Source organism: Astyanax mexicanus, chromosome 12 (genome assembly GCF_023375975.1).
Source record: "Astyanax mexicanus isolate ESR-SI-001 chromosome 12, AstMex3_surface, whole genome shotgun sequence".
In the NCBI taxonomy this organism is placed as follows: Eukaryota; Metazoa; Chordata; class Actinopteri; order Characiformes; family Acestrorhamphidae; genus Astyanax; species Astyanax mexicanus.
Genome location: NC_064419.1, coordinates 26944608 through 26965243, shown reverse-complemented (window position 1 = coordinate 26965243; position 20636 = coordinate 26944608). Strand labels below are relative to the sequence as shown.

Sequence of the window (20636 nt, the reverse complement as noted above, 5' to 3'; positions counted from 1 at the left end):
GTCAATCCACCTCCAGCTGAGATGGGATGTCTGAAGTGTACTAGTGTTTTAGTGGAGCTAACATGTAATTGAAGCTTCTAATCTATGTAAAGACATAAGTTTATTTAAATTTACATGGAAAAATTTCCAACATTGCGTTGATTGTTAGGTATATGTTTTTTTTTTACTTATTCAGCTAACAATTGAAGACCTTTATTGACATTTTCAGCCGAATATTTTTGGTTGTAGAGAATTCAGTGCATTCCTAAAGGTGATTCTAGAAGTCTCATAGCTCCAGTGCCAGAAAAGGCAAACCTCAGTGAGTTCTTACCAGCTGCTTCTACACAGTTACATCCTTTATCTGGAGTATATTTCATCAAAGACTTAAGATTTAATTGAGGAGTCTGTGTTCCTGGTTCAAGAATGAGTCTCCTTTTTGAAATAGTGTAGGCCTTGCACCCAAGCCAGAAAGCTTGAATTCATTTCTTTCTTGGCTTTCATGTAGAATTCTGTCCTCAGTGACATCACCTCCCCCATCACATTTCTCTGGCATGAACTAAATTTCAAGGAATTTCCTATTGTGGAGCTGCTCCACGTTCAGATGCGGACATGTGGTAATCTTCTTACTGATCTTCAGACACTTGTTATTTAAGACAGATCCAGCTGCTGTTGTGTCGCATCCAAAGTGGGCAGGATAAAGGACATAGAAGGAAGTGCCCACCTGCACCTTTAGCTGCTTCTCCCGCATGTGATGGCTAGTTCCTACAGTTGCTTTTTTTGGTTCCTTCTTTTTGTGGTTTGATTTGTATTTATTAGTTCTAGAAAATGTATTAGTGTGATGTCTTAAACACAGTGGAAAGAACAATTTTGTTTAAGAGGTAAGAAGAGGTTTAAAATGTATAGGGATGGATTATGACCATTAGGCCCTGTTGGAAGATAAAACACACAAGCAAAATGCAGAAATTAAAGGGTTTAAGAAAATAGATATGGGCTTTGTGATAACAATAGTCTTGTAACAAAACAAACAAAAAAAATATTTTTCATGGCTTAATAAAGTCCTGGGGGCATTTAGGTTTCTTATATTAAGTCATTATGTAGTGTAGCCTACAGGCTACATACATTTTATGATGAAGTGGCTTATCATATTTTTGGAGGTGACAGCAGTGTTTAAAGCCAATCTGAGTCATTCATGCCAGTTATGTCTAAGATATGTTTGTAACATGTCAGATCCTGCAGGAGGAAACCTACATCTTTTAGCGTTTTCACTCTGCTGTTGCTGTTACTGACCGCCTTTGATAACGTCTTGTGAGGCATGCACTGTTATGGTAGATCCCACCCACAGACTGAGGAACACAAACCCATCCTCCTTTGGTTTCTGCAACCATATGGTATCTTTCGTATTTTTCTGAACCTCTGTTTCCTGTAGTCACTTGCCTCTCCCTTCTTTTCTGCTCTTGCTATATCACTCTCGCCTTTGTTATGACAACCTTAAAGCCCAGTTAGCCTAGCGCTGTCCGGATTATGAGCAAAAAACATCCTTCTTGCTGCCGTTCCATCTGTAGTTGCCCACTCTGGGATTAGCCAGGATTGACTCTGCCTGTCTTTCTTGCCTTGTGTGTGTATGTGCGCACGTGTGTGTGCGTGTGCACACGCGCATTGGCTTGCAAAAGTAAAACCCTGTCATTTCAGGCCTGTCAGCCATATTTAGTCAAGGCCTGTGCTAGATTGCAGGCGCTGAAAGAACTTTTAGCAGGGTTTAGAACACACAAAGAAAGAGAGAGAGAGAGAAAGCCTGAGTCAAGGGCTGCTCATCATATATCGCTCCTGAAAGGGGAATTCCACTAATTTTAAAGTTGGAGCCTCTTTAAGATAAAAAAAGTCATTCAGACCTGTCAGGATTGTTCAGAGTATTGGTGAATAGAACAAGATGTCTGAAGATATATGTCTCTGAATGTGTTGTTAGTTTAATACACAGTTTTAGTAGTTAGTTTTAGAACAATTAGTTGTGAACTACTGTGAATGTTTGTCTGAACTGCATTTTAAACATTTTTTATAACACTTTTTTCAACTATTATATTTTTCAACTTCATCCATACAGTGTGTCTCATAAGGCAATAAGGCAAATTGCTGATTTTCCGTTCAGGATTTCCCCAATTATATACGTAAATATCAGGATTAATTGGGAATAGAAACAAGTGCTGCAGCTAGTTTGCCAATAATTAATGTTAAATTGTAGGTAATGTTTTAAAGTAATGTTGTTGAAGTGTAACAGTGGCAACATAATACAAATAAGTCATTTGTTATTAGACTAACAAACTACTGTTTATAACTTTGTTTCTGTAGACCATTATAAAAGTTATTTACACCCAAATATTCTCTGAAAAAGAAAAAAAAATGGAATTCATGATACTACTTTTTATTTTGATACTGATACTAGTAACGCAATCTTGAGGATACTCTTGAGGATACTGTCATTTCAGATACTGCTACCAATATCAGTACGATATTCTTTTATCAAATTATTTTTACTTTTCTTAAACTAGGCTGCTAATAGCATGTGTCTACATGCACTTCTGCCATGTTAGCTGAACCAGTTCTAGGGTTAAGAATTTATGCAATGGTGTAGGCAACCGATGTTCGAATTCAGTGATTTTTATATCAGCGTTTTCCTGTTCCAGTGTCTCTTAGTTCTAGTTTGAACTGGATCTAGAGCACAGACAGAGAGTGAAAGAGAGAAAGCGAGAGAGCTGGAGAGTGTGTGTCTTGACAGCAGACTTGGCAATGCAGGACAGAATTCTGTTTGTACAGGAAATAACAGGTCCATGCTCCACTACTCTGCACCCTCAGGCTGGGGTTGTGAGGTGAGCAGTAGCTCTTTTTTGATGGCACTCACAGATCCCACATCTCTCACATTCCCATTCCTTCTCCGGTAGCTGTAAACTGTGGTGCCTGGGTGTTAAAAACAGTAATGAGAAACCGGCAACCTTAAAACCTTTCTTACACATAAACACACACAGCCGCTGGCATAGAACATTTAGTAGAAAATTTAGTAAGCCCCCTGTGTTTCTCATATAGCCTGGCCGGGGTAATCGTCGCCTTCTTGGCTTCGTTAAGGGAAGGAATGTGCCCTACTTCCCAGGTGTGTGCTGACTAAACACTGTAGTGTGCTTTTTTCCCTCCTCTCTTTTATCTTCTTGTATCTTTTTGGTGACTGAGTTGTTTGGGTGCAATTTCTGTGAGGGTTTGGCAGATGAACTAAACCAGGTATGAAAAAGATCCCCGGACACATTTAGAAAAACAATTCCTTGAGGCAGTTGCAGACGTTTAGAATGACTAAAGCTGCTGGTGCTGGTGGAATATGAGGGACTCCTGCTGTTCCCACTCATGGGAAACCATATGTGTGCATTCTTTTGGGTACAAAGATGCACATTTGAGTGGAAACACCAACAAAGACCTCCGTTATCAGTAACAGCTGGGCTGCTTTTTCTGTTGAAAACAAATAACATCCAGCTTGGAATTATCTTGTATTTACAGGTCAGAAAGTTAAAGTAAAGTGGATAACAATGATTATCTGTATACAGTCGTCAGTGGGCTGTTAAGGGTATCAGATCAACGTATTAGGCAGCAAGTGAACAGTTACTTCTGGAAGTTGATGGGTTTGAAAACAGGAAAAATGGAAAACCTCTGCCAGAATCTGAGACACTTGACGACTTGGTCAGAACATCTGCAAAATGCCAAGCAGGTATCTAGAGCTCATTAATGCCCATCCTCACAACTTACAGGACTTAAAGGATCTGCTGCTAACATCTTGTTGCCGGAGGACACCTTAAGATGTCTTGTGAAATCCATGACATATTGGGTCAGAACTGGTTTGGAATCACAAGGGGGGGCTGTGAGGTGGTTTTAGCATTATTATTATTATATAGCTTATTGTTTATGTTTTGAACAGTTTATTTTGGGGTTTATGAGCTGTTACAGTGTAAACAAGACATTTTAATGGCTTTGTACATTAGCATGACAGTAAATGAATAACCATATAAGAAAAAATGCTATACAGTTGAACACACGTTGGTTAAATTAGGATCTTATTTATAACAAAGAATTTAACATATGTTTAAATTTATCATTTTGATACAATAAAGTTTAATACAAAATGAAGCAGTTTAACACAATAACATAAAATATCACATGATCTGGCAATGCAGTTTAATAGAATATAATACAATATGATACAGTACAATTTGATTTGGTATGATCTAATTTATAACAAATCCCATGATACTGGATATAATGCTATACAGTGTCATACAGTAGAGTTCAGTACAATACAATACAATGTGATAAAATATGAAACAATCCATAAGTACTACAAAACAAATTCATACACAATGATATATATAGTTCTACATAATATATGTTATGTTCAATCTCTGCTAACTAGTTTTTTATTTGTAAGATGACTGATGCACTGTGTACACTTTTTTATAATAAAGAGAAATACAGTTTCTGACCTAAAAGAGATAAAAAGCTTCATCACAATGGTGATGGTATGTCATTTGGATGCAATTGAACATTGTGCTACATGAACATACTTATAAAGAGTTTCCAGTGTAATTATTGGTCTGAAGTGGTGCCATGTTCGCCTGTCTGCTGTCGAGACAGACTGAGAGGGCAGTGTGTGGACATGTGTGTTTCAGGGGAGGGGTGGAGGGTAGGCTGCAGCTCTGAGGGTGTTTCTGAGAGAGCCTCTTGTTCTGTGAGCTGTTATGAATGAGGAAAGGAATCTATAATTCATTAGCTAGTTCTGAGGACAAGTTCTTACTTGGCACCGGTATAGGTGGCTGGTAGTAAGTGATACAAGAATGGTGCAAATATTCTATATCTAAGTGCATTGTAGAATATGTAGTGTAAGAAGTGTGATACTGTTCGCAGTCTTGGTTATTACCTCATCTGTGAAAGGAGTAAAGAAAAAAAGAGGAAAAATAATTTGGTTATATTGTTTTACCCACCAACTCATGTAGTTACATGTTATCTAAACACTACATATCCATGGATTTGTGATATGACTGAATAACCTGCAGTAAAATAACATACCGCAAAATGGTTCACCATCTTCTGGCATTACCTGCTACACCTTTTAAAACCCCACAATGACTTGTTAACTTCACCTATTTCTGGCCAAAAATCACAAAAATTCCTGAAATAGAACCCTGCCATACACTGAGGCTTCTAAATCTTTCCATATTTTTTTTAGATTTTTTTATGTCTAAGGCCATGTTATGATATAAAGTTGAAATTAATAAATAAGTCTGTACTTTCAGAATTTTTTTTATCCACTGATACAATAATGTCTTTTTTCTGCTTGTTAACATGCAGCTAACAAGTATATACAAACTGTTTTGTCCTTGCTGTCAAAAAAGAAATCATCAGAGCAACACCCATGTTTCACCATTTAAAGTAGTTGCATTGTAACTCCTGACTCTTGCCCGTAAAAGCAATTGAACCACAGTCTGCCACTGAGTTTATTGGAGGTTCTGTTATCCACCATGCTTTACCACATTGCTTGGTGGAATAATAGAAGCTAATATTGATATTAATTTGTATTGTGAATACTGTATGTATTAGCACCCCTCAGTTTGTGTTATGTTTACTGTAACACACAGATTATTGACTTAATGCCCAAAAAGACAGAATTATATTATGATAGGAGCTTAACATTTCCTTGACAGTGAAGGAATTGTTATTTATGTAACTGTTCAGTGCTTGGCAGGATGCTTTAATTTACTATTCTTTTATGTTATGCATGAAGAAGAAATTATTATTTTCTTAGTTTTGGGTTTTTAGTGTAGTAGCAGCCAGGCGAACTGCATAAAAACTGGACGACTTGGGTCTTCTGCTGTGCACAACGGGCTTTCGAGCGCATCCTAGGCTCTTTTAATTAGCTCCAAACTTATGTCAGTCTGAAGGACGTTCTGCTAGAGACGTTTGGCTGCTTTTCTCCACCGTTAATCAGCCCAGCCACACTTCCGGAGAAGATTAAATTAGTCCCTGACGAGCTAATTAAAGTCTATGCATATGCATACATTTCCATTCAGGTCATGGGGACCACCGCGACAGCAGCTTCAGAGTTTCTAATCATCAGAAGGGAAGTCAGAGTGTTGCAGCACGCTTAAACTGCTAACGCTAATAAGCTCCACGCTCTCTCAAGATGAATTATTGAATAGGCTTTGGTATGAGCACTGAACCCAGCTATATACGGTGTCACAAATGATTAAAGAGTGATGAGATGTCACGCTGCTGGGAAGACCCGGACGGCTTGTTTTTGAATTGGCTTTTTGAGTGACTAGCACTCTTCACCGCGAGCCTGCGGTAATTATAGGTGACGACTGAATGACGAAGAATGTTGACACTGTACCGAGAATGTGGCCTTCTTTTACAGTGGAAATGGGATAACTCATAACTCATAAAGTGTTCCTGTGTCTTTTTCAGTGGCCTATCTGGGGGACATAGCGCTAGATGAAGAAGACATGCGAATGTTTAAAGTGGACCGCATTGTGGATGTGGTCCAGAGAACCGTCATAAACCTCAACCAGACAGACACAGGTAAGCACTTATAAAGCAAATTGTAAAGCAGAAATATGTAATATGTTACCCATGCATACTAACACAATTTCAATTCCCCTCAAACTTAGTAAGTCTAGTCTAGTTTTTTTTGCTGAAGCTACAAGGCTACTGTAGCTTACATGTAACAGAGATTCAACCTAAATATCTCAAAGTTGCATTGTACAGTATTGAAAGCAAAAAAAGCTGCTGTTTTACTTATGCTAGCCATTAGTTTGAGCTTTTGATTTCACATGTGTACCTTTTTCATGTACCGTCCTATCATAGCATGGCTTTAAAAGACAGTTGTAACAATTTAACAGGCTGGAAAATACTTTAATAGGGTTTGCCGCTAGAAGCGCTGCATATCACTGTTTGGAACAGCACAGCCAAATAGCTGAGGAACAGCATGCTAGCTAACATAAGCCAAGTTGGCATAACAAACAGTCTGTTAGCTTACAGATGAAAAGAGGCTCTACTGCCTGGGAGAGGTCTGGAGTACCAATCGTATTCTCTACCTTTTTATCTTTTATTAAAACACACTTTCACTTGACTAGAGTGAGGGTACTGTAATAAGCTCACTTATGTGGAGTGATCATCTTCTCATACAGAAGTGATAAATGGAATTGCACATTCAATCCACATTTCTGAAAAAAGTTGTGTGTTAAAACAAACCAGCCCAAAAAGCAGGATTTGAAGTATGTCTTCCAGGGGCAAAAATAATTCAAGGATAGCCCTTTTAAATATATTAATACTCTGCCTTGAAGTTTATATTAATGCACTTTGAAATGTGTGATGTTTTATTTAGTTAACAGTTAACTGGAAAACCAAGGAAATTAAACTGAACAACATTCATTTTAATAATTAATGCTTTGGCTTCAGGGATAACATATTGTTGAGTCATATTAAACTTGACTTACTTGTGCAATAGAACATTTGAGAAATATTTCTTTGAATGCTTGATTTTGGGTTTGTTTATAGTGTTTTTAAAACTGTCTTAAAATGAAAAATGATGCAGTGTTAAAGTTGATGGCATAGGTTAGATTTTTAATATGTTGCAGTACATAACATTTTTTTTCTGCCAAGGCAGACTAATTCCTTAATATATTGTGTCATTTTGTGGGACACAGTAAATCCTATATTAATCAAAGCCTTAATTTAAAGCTTCAAAAAACAGTGATGTAGTAGAAAACTGCAAGAATCTTAAATAAAAACACCCAGCATTACTGGACATGCAGTCAAGTTTTCTGTGATGTTAGCTTACAACTAAATGTGGTTTGGCAGTTGTGTGATCATTTGTGCAGTTAGTGTAGCTACATTAGCATCATTGCTTTTATAAATGATGTTATTCTGCATTTACATTTTAATAGTAAAAATACCTGTGGGATCATTGATATTTCACGTTATTACACTTACACTTAAAGTATTGTATTATGTATTCTATATTTTTAAAAGTATTGTTTTTACCACAACATCCATCTTGCTTTTTGTACACCAGTACAGGGGAACGATTATATGGCTGCATGAAACAGCATTTATTTATTTATTTTATTCCAGCACCGTAAGAGTGAAATTACTTTACTTTGAGTTTTGCTGATGTGTCAGGTTTCTTGAAGCTGTCTTTGAAGTGAATTGGAGATGATGGAGTGATGGTATCTGGGTTTATAGATGACTCGGCAGCATTGGATATAATAGCTAAAATCAAGCAAGATGGTAGGGCGCTCATATTACTAAGATTCATGAGCTCTGCAGTTCCCTCAGTTTGTCTGTCCTTCAGAATAGCACTTAGAACTGAAGAAGATACCTTTTCGTGAATTCTAACTTTCTACAGGAAATCTTTTTCAGCTAGTAAGGCAAAACAAATGCACTTAGATGACTTCAATATATGAGCTTTGATCCCCTGTGGAGATGTAAATGTAATTCCCACACTTGGCAGATTAGGGGTCTGCCATCGTATACAATAACCGCCAAATATCATGACACAATAAAAAAAAACTCCATATCATGATATTGCTATTTTGTGTTTGTTTTGCTATTTACTGCATTTACTTTAAATGGTTTGTTTCCAGTTTATATGCATGCAATACATATGGTGCACTTTAATTTAGTGGTATGGTTTTGTTGTTACATTATTTTTGTTTGTTTGGTTACACTGTTATTATTTTATTATTATTTCTACTGAATGTGTTCAACAATCTTTTTTTCTCACAAATATCTTTTATTAATTTTACAACCAAAAATCCCTCAAATGTGTGAAACTATTTATACTTAAATAAACTTTACTATTTTTTTTGTTGCAGTAGTATATTATATTATAAAAAAAAAATCAATGCTTTATCGTATCGCACACATACCCTGACATATTGTGATATAATTTTTGTGTCATTTTGCCCACTCCTAGTACAGATGCAGCTGCTGTATGTGTGCGCTCATGTTATAGAAAGGCCAAACAATCAACACACACAAAGTAGTGATAAGAAAATGCTTATAGGTTTTATAAATAAATATCATAACGAGTAAAATATTGTCTGGATAGTTCATAGACCATTTCATATGAAGTTTGGGACAATAAATTGATTATTTGAGGTTTATGAATACGTTATAAATAATTATTTTAATGTTAGAACTCATTAGAATGGTTTGCCTTGGTCCAAAATGCTTAACCTAAAATCAAACTGCACAACAGCAAAGGGGGTTCAAGCATGCTATTCGAAATCAGGTCGGCACAGGTTAAGCCTCAGCCTAAAAAAACACATAAACTGATCTGATCAAATTAGGACAATCAGCTTTGATGCATAAAAACAACAAAAAAACGTAATTTTCCACCTTACCTAAGTGACTTTGCTTTGGTCAGTCATTACTCTAATGCTACTATCCTGCAGCTCACAGCAGAAAAGGGTACAATACAACTTCAAATAACTTGTCCTTTAGTCTGAAAACAAAGCGTTCAGTCGAATGGAAAGAACAAAGTGCACTTGGAGGAATTGCAGTTTTTTAAAGGAAAGAAGCAAAGTAACTTTGAAAGGTTGGCTACACTCCTTCAAACAAGCTCTTTCTGCCTTTCTTTAATTATGTAAATATAGTTCTGTGCAGAGAACAAATGAAAATTTTATGTTCTGTTTGGGTTGTAAAATATTGTGTTGCCTGCCTAAAAGGTTGTGATGCATTATAAATGCTTTCTTAAAGATACTGCTACAAGTCGAATAACTCTTCGTAATACATAAGCTGTGCTAAATCAATGTAAAATTAGTATTTTATTTTATGCCATTTTCTCACTGCTCTTTTTTCCCTTTGTGTTGTACATGTGTAATAATTTGTAAATATATCACAATAAATTGTGGGTAACCTCTGGTTAGAAAGGATACATTTGTTGCATCCTTGAAATCACTTTGAATGTGGGCTGCGTTTCTAGGCTGTCTGTGGAAGGTTAATAATATTAATATTGACTATTTAAAGCATCAACAAAACATCCTCAGTGATAGTTTGTTTCAGGCTGCTAACACACAAAGCATCCCAGCTTATTTTAGTAAAATATGGTGGCTGATTTTCAAAGACAAACTCACAATGTTTAATTTAATGTTGTAAATGACAGGTTTGTCTGGCAATGAGACGAGTCCAAACACTGCGGCATCCAATCGGCAGAGTTCCCGTCGTAGGAGGAGGGCGGCAACATCTAGACCAGAGAGGGTGTGGCCCGATGGAGTCATCCCTTATGTCATAAGCGGGAACTTTAGCGGTAAGTGACCCAATTAAGTGTACACTGTCCGTCTAGAGGCTGTGCGTACATGCAGAAAATCTGTTCTGTGTCTTTAGCGCTGACCTTAATCTGCCCTGAATACACGCCTGTTATTATTAGTAGGACTATATCTGCATGGCCTTCTTTGTTTTCTTCTTCAGAATTGGGCATTACTGTGTTTGTGCTTGTGTACATTAAACTTTGCACAGTGTACTGTTTGTCAGTTGTGTTGGCCTTTGTGGTACTAACATTGAATATGGCTTTAAAATATGACATTGTTTCATATTATTCAAAAGAAACAATAATACAATTCTGTCCTGAAAAAAAATAATTTTGCAAAATAACCTACAATAATTGACTCTTTAAAATAGACTTTGGTTAACAACTTTGATAACTTTCTCAATAGCTAATATAGATTACATGGTCAGATAATTTTAGTATGTTAAAACAAAAACTGTGGCATACCCTTTGTGCAACCCTTTAGTAGCATATTGATTGGTTACAAAGTGTTCTTTGCTTGAGCAATATCGCTAATCTAATTAAAATTGTGTGTTCTTTGAAAATGTTGTGTATAACGCTAGTTAGCATTCTGTACATACTACACAACTCTATCTTAAATTCTGACACATTTGCACTATATATTGCATATATATTTATACATTATTATAGACAAAAGTACAGTATGTCTGTGTGTCAGAAACCATTAAATTAAGTCTAAATCTCTATTTATATATTTCCACTTGATAGAATTTTCATCAATTAAATTTCACGAGTGGACCAATAAAATTGCTTTTAAATGACTTATATGAAGTTTTGTATGACAGCAGCGACTGTAAGTATAATAGTGTATAATACGCCTGTTTTTATTATGTCACACTGATATGTTTTTAGCTAGACGGCATATTGCAGTCAAAATATGTAGAAACATGTTACTTTATCCATGTTCTTTAGCCCTGTTGTCTTTGTCTCTGTTTACATGGAAGTGTTTTCATTGACCTTAATCTGACCTGAATGAACTCAGTCAGTGCTTCGGGGGCATGGCCCGCCTGAGTGACCCCGCTGGCGGCGGTGTGGATTACAGCTCTAAAGCTGCTCAAGTTTTTGCTGTTTGGAAAAAGAAATTCGACAAAGTGAGCATTACACAAGATCAGCATGGCTTGGAAGTGCTGAGTCAGCATCGCATTCTTGCCCTCTTGCTCACTTGGGTACTTTTTCTGCTTTGGTTCAAAAGAGGCTTGTGAAGGCTCTGAACACAGCTTTTCTCTGTGCCATTTTACAGGCCGTGGGATTTCTCCTTGTTTATATATAAGTGACCTGGTTTAGTAGACATAGTCAAAGCTTAGCCTTGGACTAAGGTGCACTGTCAGGGAGAAGCTTATAGAGAAAATCTGTTTCAGTATAACATTGTGTATGTTATCATTTATCATAACACTTCATGTTCTCTCTCCTCTCTATATGTGTGTGTGTGTGTGTGTGTGTGTGTGTGTTTTGCAGGTAGCCAGCGGGCTATATTCAGGCAGGCTATGAGGCACTGGGAGAAGCACACATGTGTGACCTTCATCGAGAGAACCACAGAGGAGAGTTACATCGTCTTCACCTACCGGCCGTGTGGGTGAGTGAGTACTTAAATTCTGAGGATCGGTCAATACCAATCCGATACCGATCTGATCTGATATTTGTGTTTGTATAAATTGTGTCTATGCAAGATGCATTATCTGACCATTTTTTAGAAACCATTACAAAGTGTGATTTAAAATCTTATCCTATAATCCAGTCTGACTGACCTTCCTAATCATTCATCCCACAATTACTTTAACCCCTCAAACCTGTAAGGGGAGTGAAGGATTTGTCTTTGATGACTGCATTACTGACACAATCCTCATCAGTTTATAATGCTTAGAACAGAATCCCCAACTCCCTAACTTATCCGAAGATCCTCTACTCATCCCAAAAGTATTTAGTGGATCATTCTGGAGAATGCTGGTTGACTGCCCCACAGTTACATGCTGGGGGCTTTATACCCCTATAGCCCACACCTGGCATTAGGCATGGTGCCAATTGGTTCATCTGCTCCAGAGGTTCCTAATCTTTTGGTGTGTGTGTGTGTTTTTATATGTGCCCATGTAACTCCAGGAAGGAATCATGCTTGTTCATGCGTCTCTCTCTCTTTCACTTTTCTTCCGTTTCTTCCGTTCCCTTTCTCTCCCTTTTTCCTGATTTATCACCTAAGTACTTTTCCTTCCTCTTCCCCATTGTTCCGCTCTTGCTTATCCTCCTTATGTGTGTGTCTCAGTGTGTGTGTGGGTCACTATAATAGCAACCCTGCCGGCTTGGCTTACGGACCATTCTATTCATTGCCGGAAAAGGTCTGGCTACTTTGTCTCAACACTTGGACCTTTAATTTGAACACACATGCTCTATAAACCTCAGGAAAAGCCTGTGGAGAACCAGTGTGCATGTGTGTGTCATGAGTTCAGACCTCAGTCTGTCAGAACAGCCCCCCTTAAGAGTTCAGTCGAGCTTTGCTCTGCCTCATTATTTTTACTTAAGCCCCAGTTCAGCTAGTTCAGCCTTGCCGTTGCTGACCACTTTCTTAATCATAAAGAATGTTGTCTTTTCTGGAGCAGCCTGCATGTCCACAGACAGTAATAAATAGAGTGCAGGAAATTAAGAGAACATAAATAGGAAAAGCTGTGAAAAAGGTCAGACAAGAAAGGTTTTCTGCCAAGAGAACAAAGTTCACATGATATAATTAAGGTGTAGGCTGTTATAACCTAATGTAATAAAGTAGTCTCGCCCTAGGTGTAGCTGAAGTTATGTCATGTGGGTATTTGTTGTTTGTAGAAAAATGAATTTTCCTCACATTTCAAACAGGGTTGGCAAAATATTACTTTTTCATGCGCAATACTGATACCAATACTGCAACCTTAAGAACCTGCTAATACTGAAGTCCAAAACAATATTTTTCCTCTTTTAAACTAAGCTGTGAATAAAACCTTTTGACTGAATCCACTTTGCGTAACATAGCCTTCTACATTGCATCCTGCTCCAACTGTGAAATAAACATTCTACTTCCATATGAAGTCAAGAGTACTTGCATGTAGTCTTAAACACATGAAGGCTTGGATCAGGCTTGGAAGTTAATGCAGAGTACAGGCTCTTTGGCATTATAGCTTTAATACTCATCTATTTTTTTCTTTTTAGGGTTACAGCTAACTACAGAGTAAATCTTTACAAACCGCTGTTGTGTACTATTAAGGCCCCCCCAAGTACAATGATCTTTTATCTACATGGTCTTTGCTGTGTTTAGCTAAGGATGCTGGTGGCATATTGTATCCTGGATGTCACTGTAATGTTCAGCAGTTTAGTCTAGAGAAACATAACAAGAGACAATATTCATTTAAAAAAATGTCACTGAACACTAATATAATAAAAGGCATTTTCTAATATCCACACATGCCTCCTAATGCTGTTAAGCCATTCTTATTCCTTTCCTTTGCTGATGTTGGAGGCTGTGATGTGTAATTACTGCCTGCTTTCTCCAGCACTGCCACGCAAGTGAAACTCCAGGGGAGACAGAAATAATGTGCTGTGCATTAATTAGCTGGGGTTATTTATTTATTTAACCTTTAACATAATTCAAAATAGTCGTTTTCCCCACAAATGAGCTTCATAGACATTCACAAGCAAATGAGTCCTTGCTAAAATGACTGTGTCATGAAAAACTAATTAGATGTTTATTTTCTTACTTTGTGACAGTGCAGTCGGGATGTAATGAGCTCTAATGTGGAATGTTAATTTTCTATTATCCTGTTAAAATTGTTCAAGGTTTTGGACTGATAATATTTAGGGTTTTGCTGTGATGAGCAGATGTTAAAGTTGTTTAAAGTTAAATAACCTTGGATAGAGGCTAATCAGACATTTTACAGGTTTCAGTTTGATACAAAACCCAGAAGTAATTATTAATAATGACACTAATAATTAACATATTTATTTGAGACCACTAGTTCTAAGATTCTTGGAATGTTCTGCTGCACAGCTTGTTTAAGGTCTAGTCACAAGTCTTCTTCAATGTATAAGTCAGGGAACTGTGTGGACAAAACCAGTGTGAGGATTTAGATTCCACAGATCATCCACAAATTTAAAAATACAAAATTGTACCATGATTTCTTGATCATGGAAAATAGGATTACCTGCACTGGCTGAGTAAAGATTTAGAAAACTGACTTCTTAAAGTGCACCAGTGTGTTTCCGCATGAGTCATTTTTAGCTCTGTTGAGCATACAGGAGGCCTTTTTCTCAGACTGCAGTCTATATGGCAGGTGTGTGTGTATGTGTGTGTGTGTATGGTTATGTGTGTATGTGTGTGTGTATGTATATGTGTGTGTATGTATGTGTAATGTATATGTACATTACACAGAAGGCCTTTTCTCCATGTGCAGGCTCTGATGAGTACTTTAGTCTCAGGGACTACCACGTGGTCCAGGTTATACTCCAACTTCGGACTGGTCGATATTACTGACTAAAAACTCATATTTCGGTACACACTTATAAGAAGTTGCATTATATTATACAATATGATTCCAAACCATTTCCACAGAAACAACGTTTGCACAGTTTTATTTAGTTAGTTATTTATTTAATTAAATAACACACAAATGATACCTATGACATTACAATGTGGTTGTTATTTATATATTTTATATATATATTTTGCAGCCCTACTTGCAATGCAGAAACAAAACAACAAGTTTAGGCAACGTGACTGCTACGTTTGTAAGTGTATGAAAGTACACAGTCAGTGTGTGTGTGTGTTGGGGGAACAGTTTGTGAACTTGTGTCTCTGCTGTGCAAAGTTCAAGTTCAAAGTTTTCTGGACCAAGCCACTGGATGCTCAGTAATTAGAGAGTGGCCTGTTGTGCCCACACAGGCACTGTGTGTGTGGTTTGTGTGTGTTTGTGTTATGGTCCTGCTGAGTTGCAAGTCCAGAATTTTGAAACATAACACACTGAGTCAAAGTTCATTAGATTGGTGAGGTTTGTAATGGCTGCGCATTTTGCAGTTTTGAAGATATCAACATCGTTCCAAATCCAGATTGTTAGTTTGATTGTGTGAGGTTTGATTGTATACAGCTTTGTGAAACATGCACTGATTCACCTGCTACTATTGTTGTTATCCCTTTTTCCTAGCATCAGATTAATTTTTGCCATTCATGTATTGTCCTTCTGCATGACTGATGCACACCTTTTCTTAAAATCTGTTGCAGCGCATTTTCTTTTCATTCCTTGTTATTCCCAATAACTCCCATTCATTTTCACTCCTACCAAATTCCAAACAGTTTGAAAGCCACCAAACATGCGTCTCTACGATCTAATGCACAGCTATACTGCCATATACTCGTCTATTTGTCGTTTTCATCCCTCATTCTTTCTATTCACTTGCAATAATTTCCCCTAGTTTAAGACTGATTATGCATGTTTTTTGAACCAGTGTGTTGAATATGTTGATATGTTTTATATGTATGAAGAGTAATAATGCTACCAACCTGACTCTCCTTCTAGGTGTTGTTCGTACGTGGGCCGCAGGGGCGGGGGGCCACAGGCCATCTCCATTGGAAAAAACTGTGACAAGTTTGGAATCGTGGTGCATGAACTTGGTCATGTGATTGGGTTCTGGCACGAGCACACACGACCTGACCGAGACGACCATGTCAGTATCATACGAGACAACATTCAGCCAGGTAAGAGTGTGGCCAAACAGTGGAACTCTCATCTTAATTGTCTGCCACGCAAATAGTCACTGAGTAGAATAGTCATTAATACTACAGTACTGATTTCCTGCACTGTTTAAAGGGTGCATATCAAAGAAAACTATCAATAATACTTTTCTAATTTTTCTTAAATATGTGCTTCAAGGCTACTGCAGGAGACCTCACACATATATTCTATATGTCAGTGCAGGGTTTGTTTTGTAAAGTCATGGGACATGGTACCATCGCCTGATCTATGACGTGTCATATGTCAGTGTAAATGACTTAAATATTTAAGCAATACCATAGAAGATCCCGCTTATGAAATTAATTACACTGGTTAACTGTGTTCTGACTGTCTGCCTTGCGCTTTTAAAAAATCAGGTTCCTTTAAGCTCCTTGGTTCATTATGTGATGCCACAGGTTTTTTTTATGGAACCAAAAGTAGCTGTTCTGTGGCATTGCAGTTCATTTTAAAAGATACAAAGAGATGATGAATAAATTAATGTTTGCCCATAACAGAGAACACTTCTGTTATGTTCAAGACAAAAGAGACACATTTTAGGCAGCACATCTTCTGCTTCTGTACCAGTAAGAGAACGCTGTGCTAATGCCCATGAACATTTCTCCAGCTGTTACACCACAGGCCTGGAATAGCTTGGCTACTTTTACAAGATACATTCTTGGCAAATGGCATCATGACAAATCCACCAGCATACCTAGTTCTTAGAGTTTTTTAATCCCAGCATTTAGGAAGATGGACCAAAACCTCCACTCTAACGGTGGAACCTACCTACCATGGCCTTAATAACCTATTGCTCATGATTATGTGGTTGAGTAACATCTCAATAACGTCTCATTCGTGGGCACTTGGCTGCCACTTTGTGCCAAGATTTCTGACCTTAATTCTTAGGTGCGACCTGTATTTATTTTTTTATGGGTGTGTGACTCATTGAAGCAGTGTGTCTAAAACCTGTCAATGTAATTTTGGGTTTGGAACACGTATATCGGAGATTAACCTTGTGGATTTATTGTGCTGACTTAATGGAGTTCCATATGTGGTTGTAATGACAGCTTTATGAAGGTTTCACTACTAAGTCTTTGCTTTTTTCTGTGCAAAAACCCACTGAACATGAAAATTAAGATTAGAATTTAACATTGATGGCATTAAGAAGCTCAATGATCATTATGGGCTGAGTGAAACAAATATTATTTTCATAAAGTCTGCTGCATTTATGGACTGCTTAAAAGCACGTTATAATTAGCGGTGAGAAATAAGTTTCAGCTAATCTCTTAACAGTACTTTTCTGAAACTGAATCGTATAGGAGTCTGGCAAAGTATTGATCTTTTTTTATTTTTAAGAAAACACAGATCCAAACTTTTAAGAATTTAGTTTTTAATTTCAGGTTATTTTATTATGAAATTATAACACCATTTAACAAAGAATTGCCAGATTCACATTATGGCAACTTTAGTCAGCCTGTGTGATCTTATTTTTTAGATTGATGGTGTTTCATTTTCTTCCTGTTGAAGCTCCCACCATATAGAGAGGATAGAAATCAAGTAAATGATGATAGAGAGAGACTGTTTTCACTGTCATCACTGTTTTAAAGCGTCACAGTGATGCTGGTGTTCTAATAAGAAACACCTTGCATGATTTTGAATTTCCAAAAATACATTTTGTAAGTATTTGTCCAGCATGGCCATTAAACTACATCCCTGTTTCTTCTGCTTTCACTACATAGGGCAGGAGTACAACTTTCTCAAGATGGAGCCTGGTGAAGTGGACTCTCTTGGGGAAGTCTATGACTTTGACAGCATCATGCACTATGCCAGAAATACATTTTCCAGGTAAGGGGCCTTTTCAAACAGCTTCCGTCCAGTTTTCTTTTTGTCTGACCTGTTTTGTGAATGTGAGTCAGAGTTAAAATAGGTTTTAAAGTGTATTCTTTTTTAATGCTGTGAGCTGATGGCTTTTGAGTCAGCTTTCTGAATGGAATTGCCAGGAGGTTAATAATTTCAACAACAATATGGTCAGGTCACTAATTTACAAATGCTGTCAAAAGCAATAACATATGATCAGAACAGCTGGATGCAGGAGCCTTTCATTTTCTCCATTGTGCACTTGTGCAGGTTTTAAAATGAAAGAAATCATGTTTAAAATGGTTCCTTTCTTTGCTCATCTCATTTGATATACTTATGCACCAATAAAAAAAAATATTATTTACTAACTATTGTTTTACAATTAGTGCTTAGACCTCGACCAGTCATCCTTTTGTTGGCACAGGAGGTATCAACACAATATTAGGCAGGTGGTTTAATGTTATGACTGATTGTGTAGCTCTCATGCTTAGTGTTATTCGTACAAGAGGTTCCCTCAGTGTGACTTTTGAAATGTGGCGTCAGCAGTTTCCCCAGACCAACACAACTATCCTGCCATCTTTCTCTTCTTACGTTTTCCTGCTGAGCTTTTACAATGCAGCTATTGTTCTTCTTACGTGCTGGCCCACACTGAAGAGTAAGCTAAGATAGGCGAGATCAATTGTGTGTCTACGGGCTTTGAGGTGTGTGTAAGCATGAAGGAACAAGGCATGCACGAATGCAGAGTAAAGTGCGTTGTCACATGTAAAAGTAAAAAGTTGGTAACTAAACTGTACTGTAATGCCAGAATTTAAAAAGCTTAAACTAATATGTAATATTTTTGTGAACAAATTGCAAATATTTGTCACATTAAATTATATGTTTAAAAATATTTTTGTTTATTAAAATACACAGTACTGAAAAGAAAAATAAACCTTTGCAGATCCAGTATGACCCACTAGGGCGTCATGACTCGCATGTTGAAAACTTCTGCCCTAGTCAAAGCTGGTAAAATAGTTAAACGCATTGCCGTTTAACTATTTTAAGAACTAACTATATAAAGAACGTAATTGTATCATATTCCTCCTTAAGAGCATCCCACATTTTTGCCTCTGGCTTATTTTATGTGCTCACATCCTCTGTTTGCTTCTGGCTTGCTTTCATGGCAATGTGCCAGTAAGACTGGCTGTTTTTAATCAGGCCCAGTCACCCTCATTGACACCAAAGCTTCTACTGGGCCATGCCTGGCTCTTATACTATTACATTACTCCGCTATAGAAAACCTCTTCTTCATCTCCTTCTTTTTAATGTTTTTTTTTTTTTTAAGCTCAGTGTGAATGGTCCAGTCACTGAACGCAGCCTTTGAAGCCGGCCTTTGAAGGTCTGCAGTCACCGGGCGCCTACACCGGGCGTTTAATGTGGCCTCCTGTGTGACTGGGCAGCTGCTTAAAGCTCAGCGCCAGCGTGGAGACAAATGTCATGGCTGCTCAGCTGGACCATTCATTTCCCTAATCAGCCAGGCTGATGATGTGATGATGTTAGACAGGTGTTAGACAGGTGCAGAGGTGACTGCTTCACAGCACACACACCTCACACCCCCACAGAGCTCCAGCCACCCTGAAGAAGAGCCATGATCAGACAGTGTGTTTCCAGTTTATTCCACATTCTTTTGAAATATGAAACATGGTGGTCTCCACCTGCACCTGCACCCAAATCCCAAACACTGCATATACACATACACAGGTTTCTGCTTTTTCTTCTGTTTCTCCTTCATTAATTCTTTCATTTTAAGTAATCATGTATGTTGGAGACTGTATTCAATACTCTCATTTTTATCCAAATTATTAATGACTAATAAAAGCACGTTTGAAGGGCCACTGCTCACTAAGGCCGCTTTGTGCTGCTGAATTAGCGTGAATGCTAAGAGCCCAGCACGTGTGCTTCACTAGCCATAATAGGCTGCAGGCTTTCAGAAGTGTTTGAGAGCATTGCATAATCCTCCATTACCATGATCCTTCAGTTTATGAGAACACTCGATTTCACTCAGGAAAAACCTGTACTTGTGGAAAATGACACAATGTGGCATGGGGGCGAATGTTGTTGTGACACTAGCTCTGAGAGAATGAGGTAATACCTTCTGCAACGTGCACCAGATTTCGCTGTGAATGTTCAGTCAGCGATAACAATGATGAGGAGCTGGTAGAGAATTGCTGGACCAGCTCAAACTGGAATAGTCAGAGATATTAGCCTAAGCCCCTTCTTCTTAAATCTAGAAAAAGGGTTTTTGCTTCAGAATTTAAGACCTGTTTGGATTGTATGGTTTCATCCCTTAGTTCAAATATGCACTGAGGGTTATCATTTTTGTTCCTCTCTGTCCATTTTTCATATTTTTAAAAAGGCCTGAGCTCACAAAAAAACATTATAATGATCAAACCGTAAAAAAAAAAATAAAAACAGGGCTATTTTTTTAATGTGATTTTTCTATTTGAATGTTAGTTAGTGTACCTCCAAGGTCCAAGGTCTCCACTTGACCATCACAAGAGTAGAAAACAGGACGTTGAACCTGATTTATGCTAACATTAAACAAATGTCCAACCTGCGGTGTACTCTACATAAGCCTGTTTCAGTGGTATAACAGTCATTAGTTCTTGTTATATCCAGAATTGTGAACTACTCAGGTAAAAAAAAGTCTTATTTGAGGATAAACTAAT

General features: G+C 37.5%; 1 protein-coding gene across 1 annotated transcript in view; it reads left to right on the top strand.

Annotated features, from left to right (window-relative positions):
• bmp1a (bone morphogenetic protein 1a) overlaps positions 1–20636 on the top strand; it is a 60384-nt gene that overhangs the window by 15036 nt on the left and 24712 nt on the right. Inside the window, exons 2-6 of the mRNA XM_007234765.4 lie at positions 6469–6582; positions 10172–10315; positions 11810–11927; positions 15877–16055; positions 17811–17916. Of these exons, the coding sequence (XP_007234827.2) occupies positions 6469–6582; positions 10172–10315; positions 11810–11927; positions 15877–16055; positions 17811–17916 (661 nt within the window). The remainder of the gene's footprint in view (positions 1–6468; positions 6583–10171; positions 10316–11809; positions 11928–15876; positions 16056–17810; positions 17917–20636) is intronic.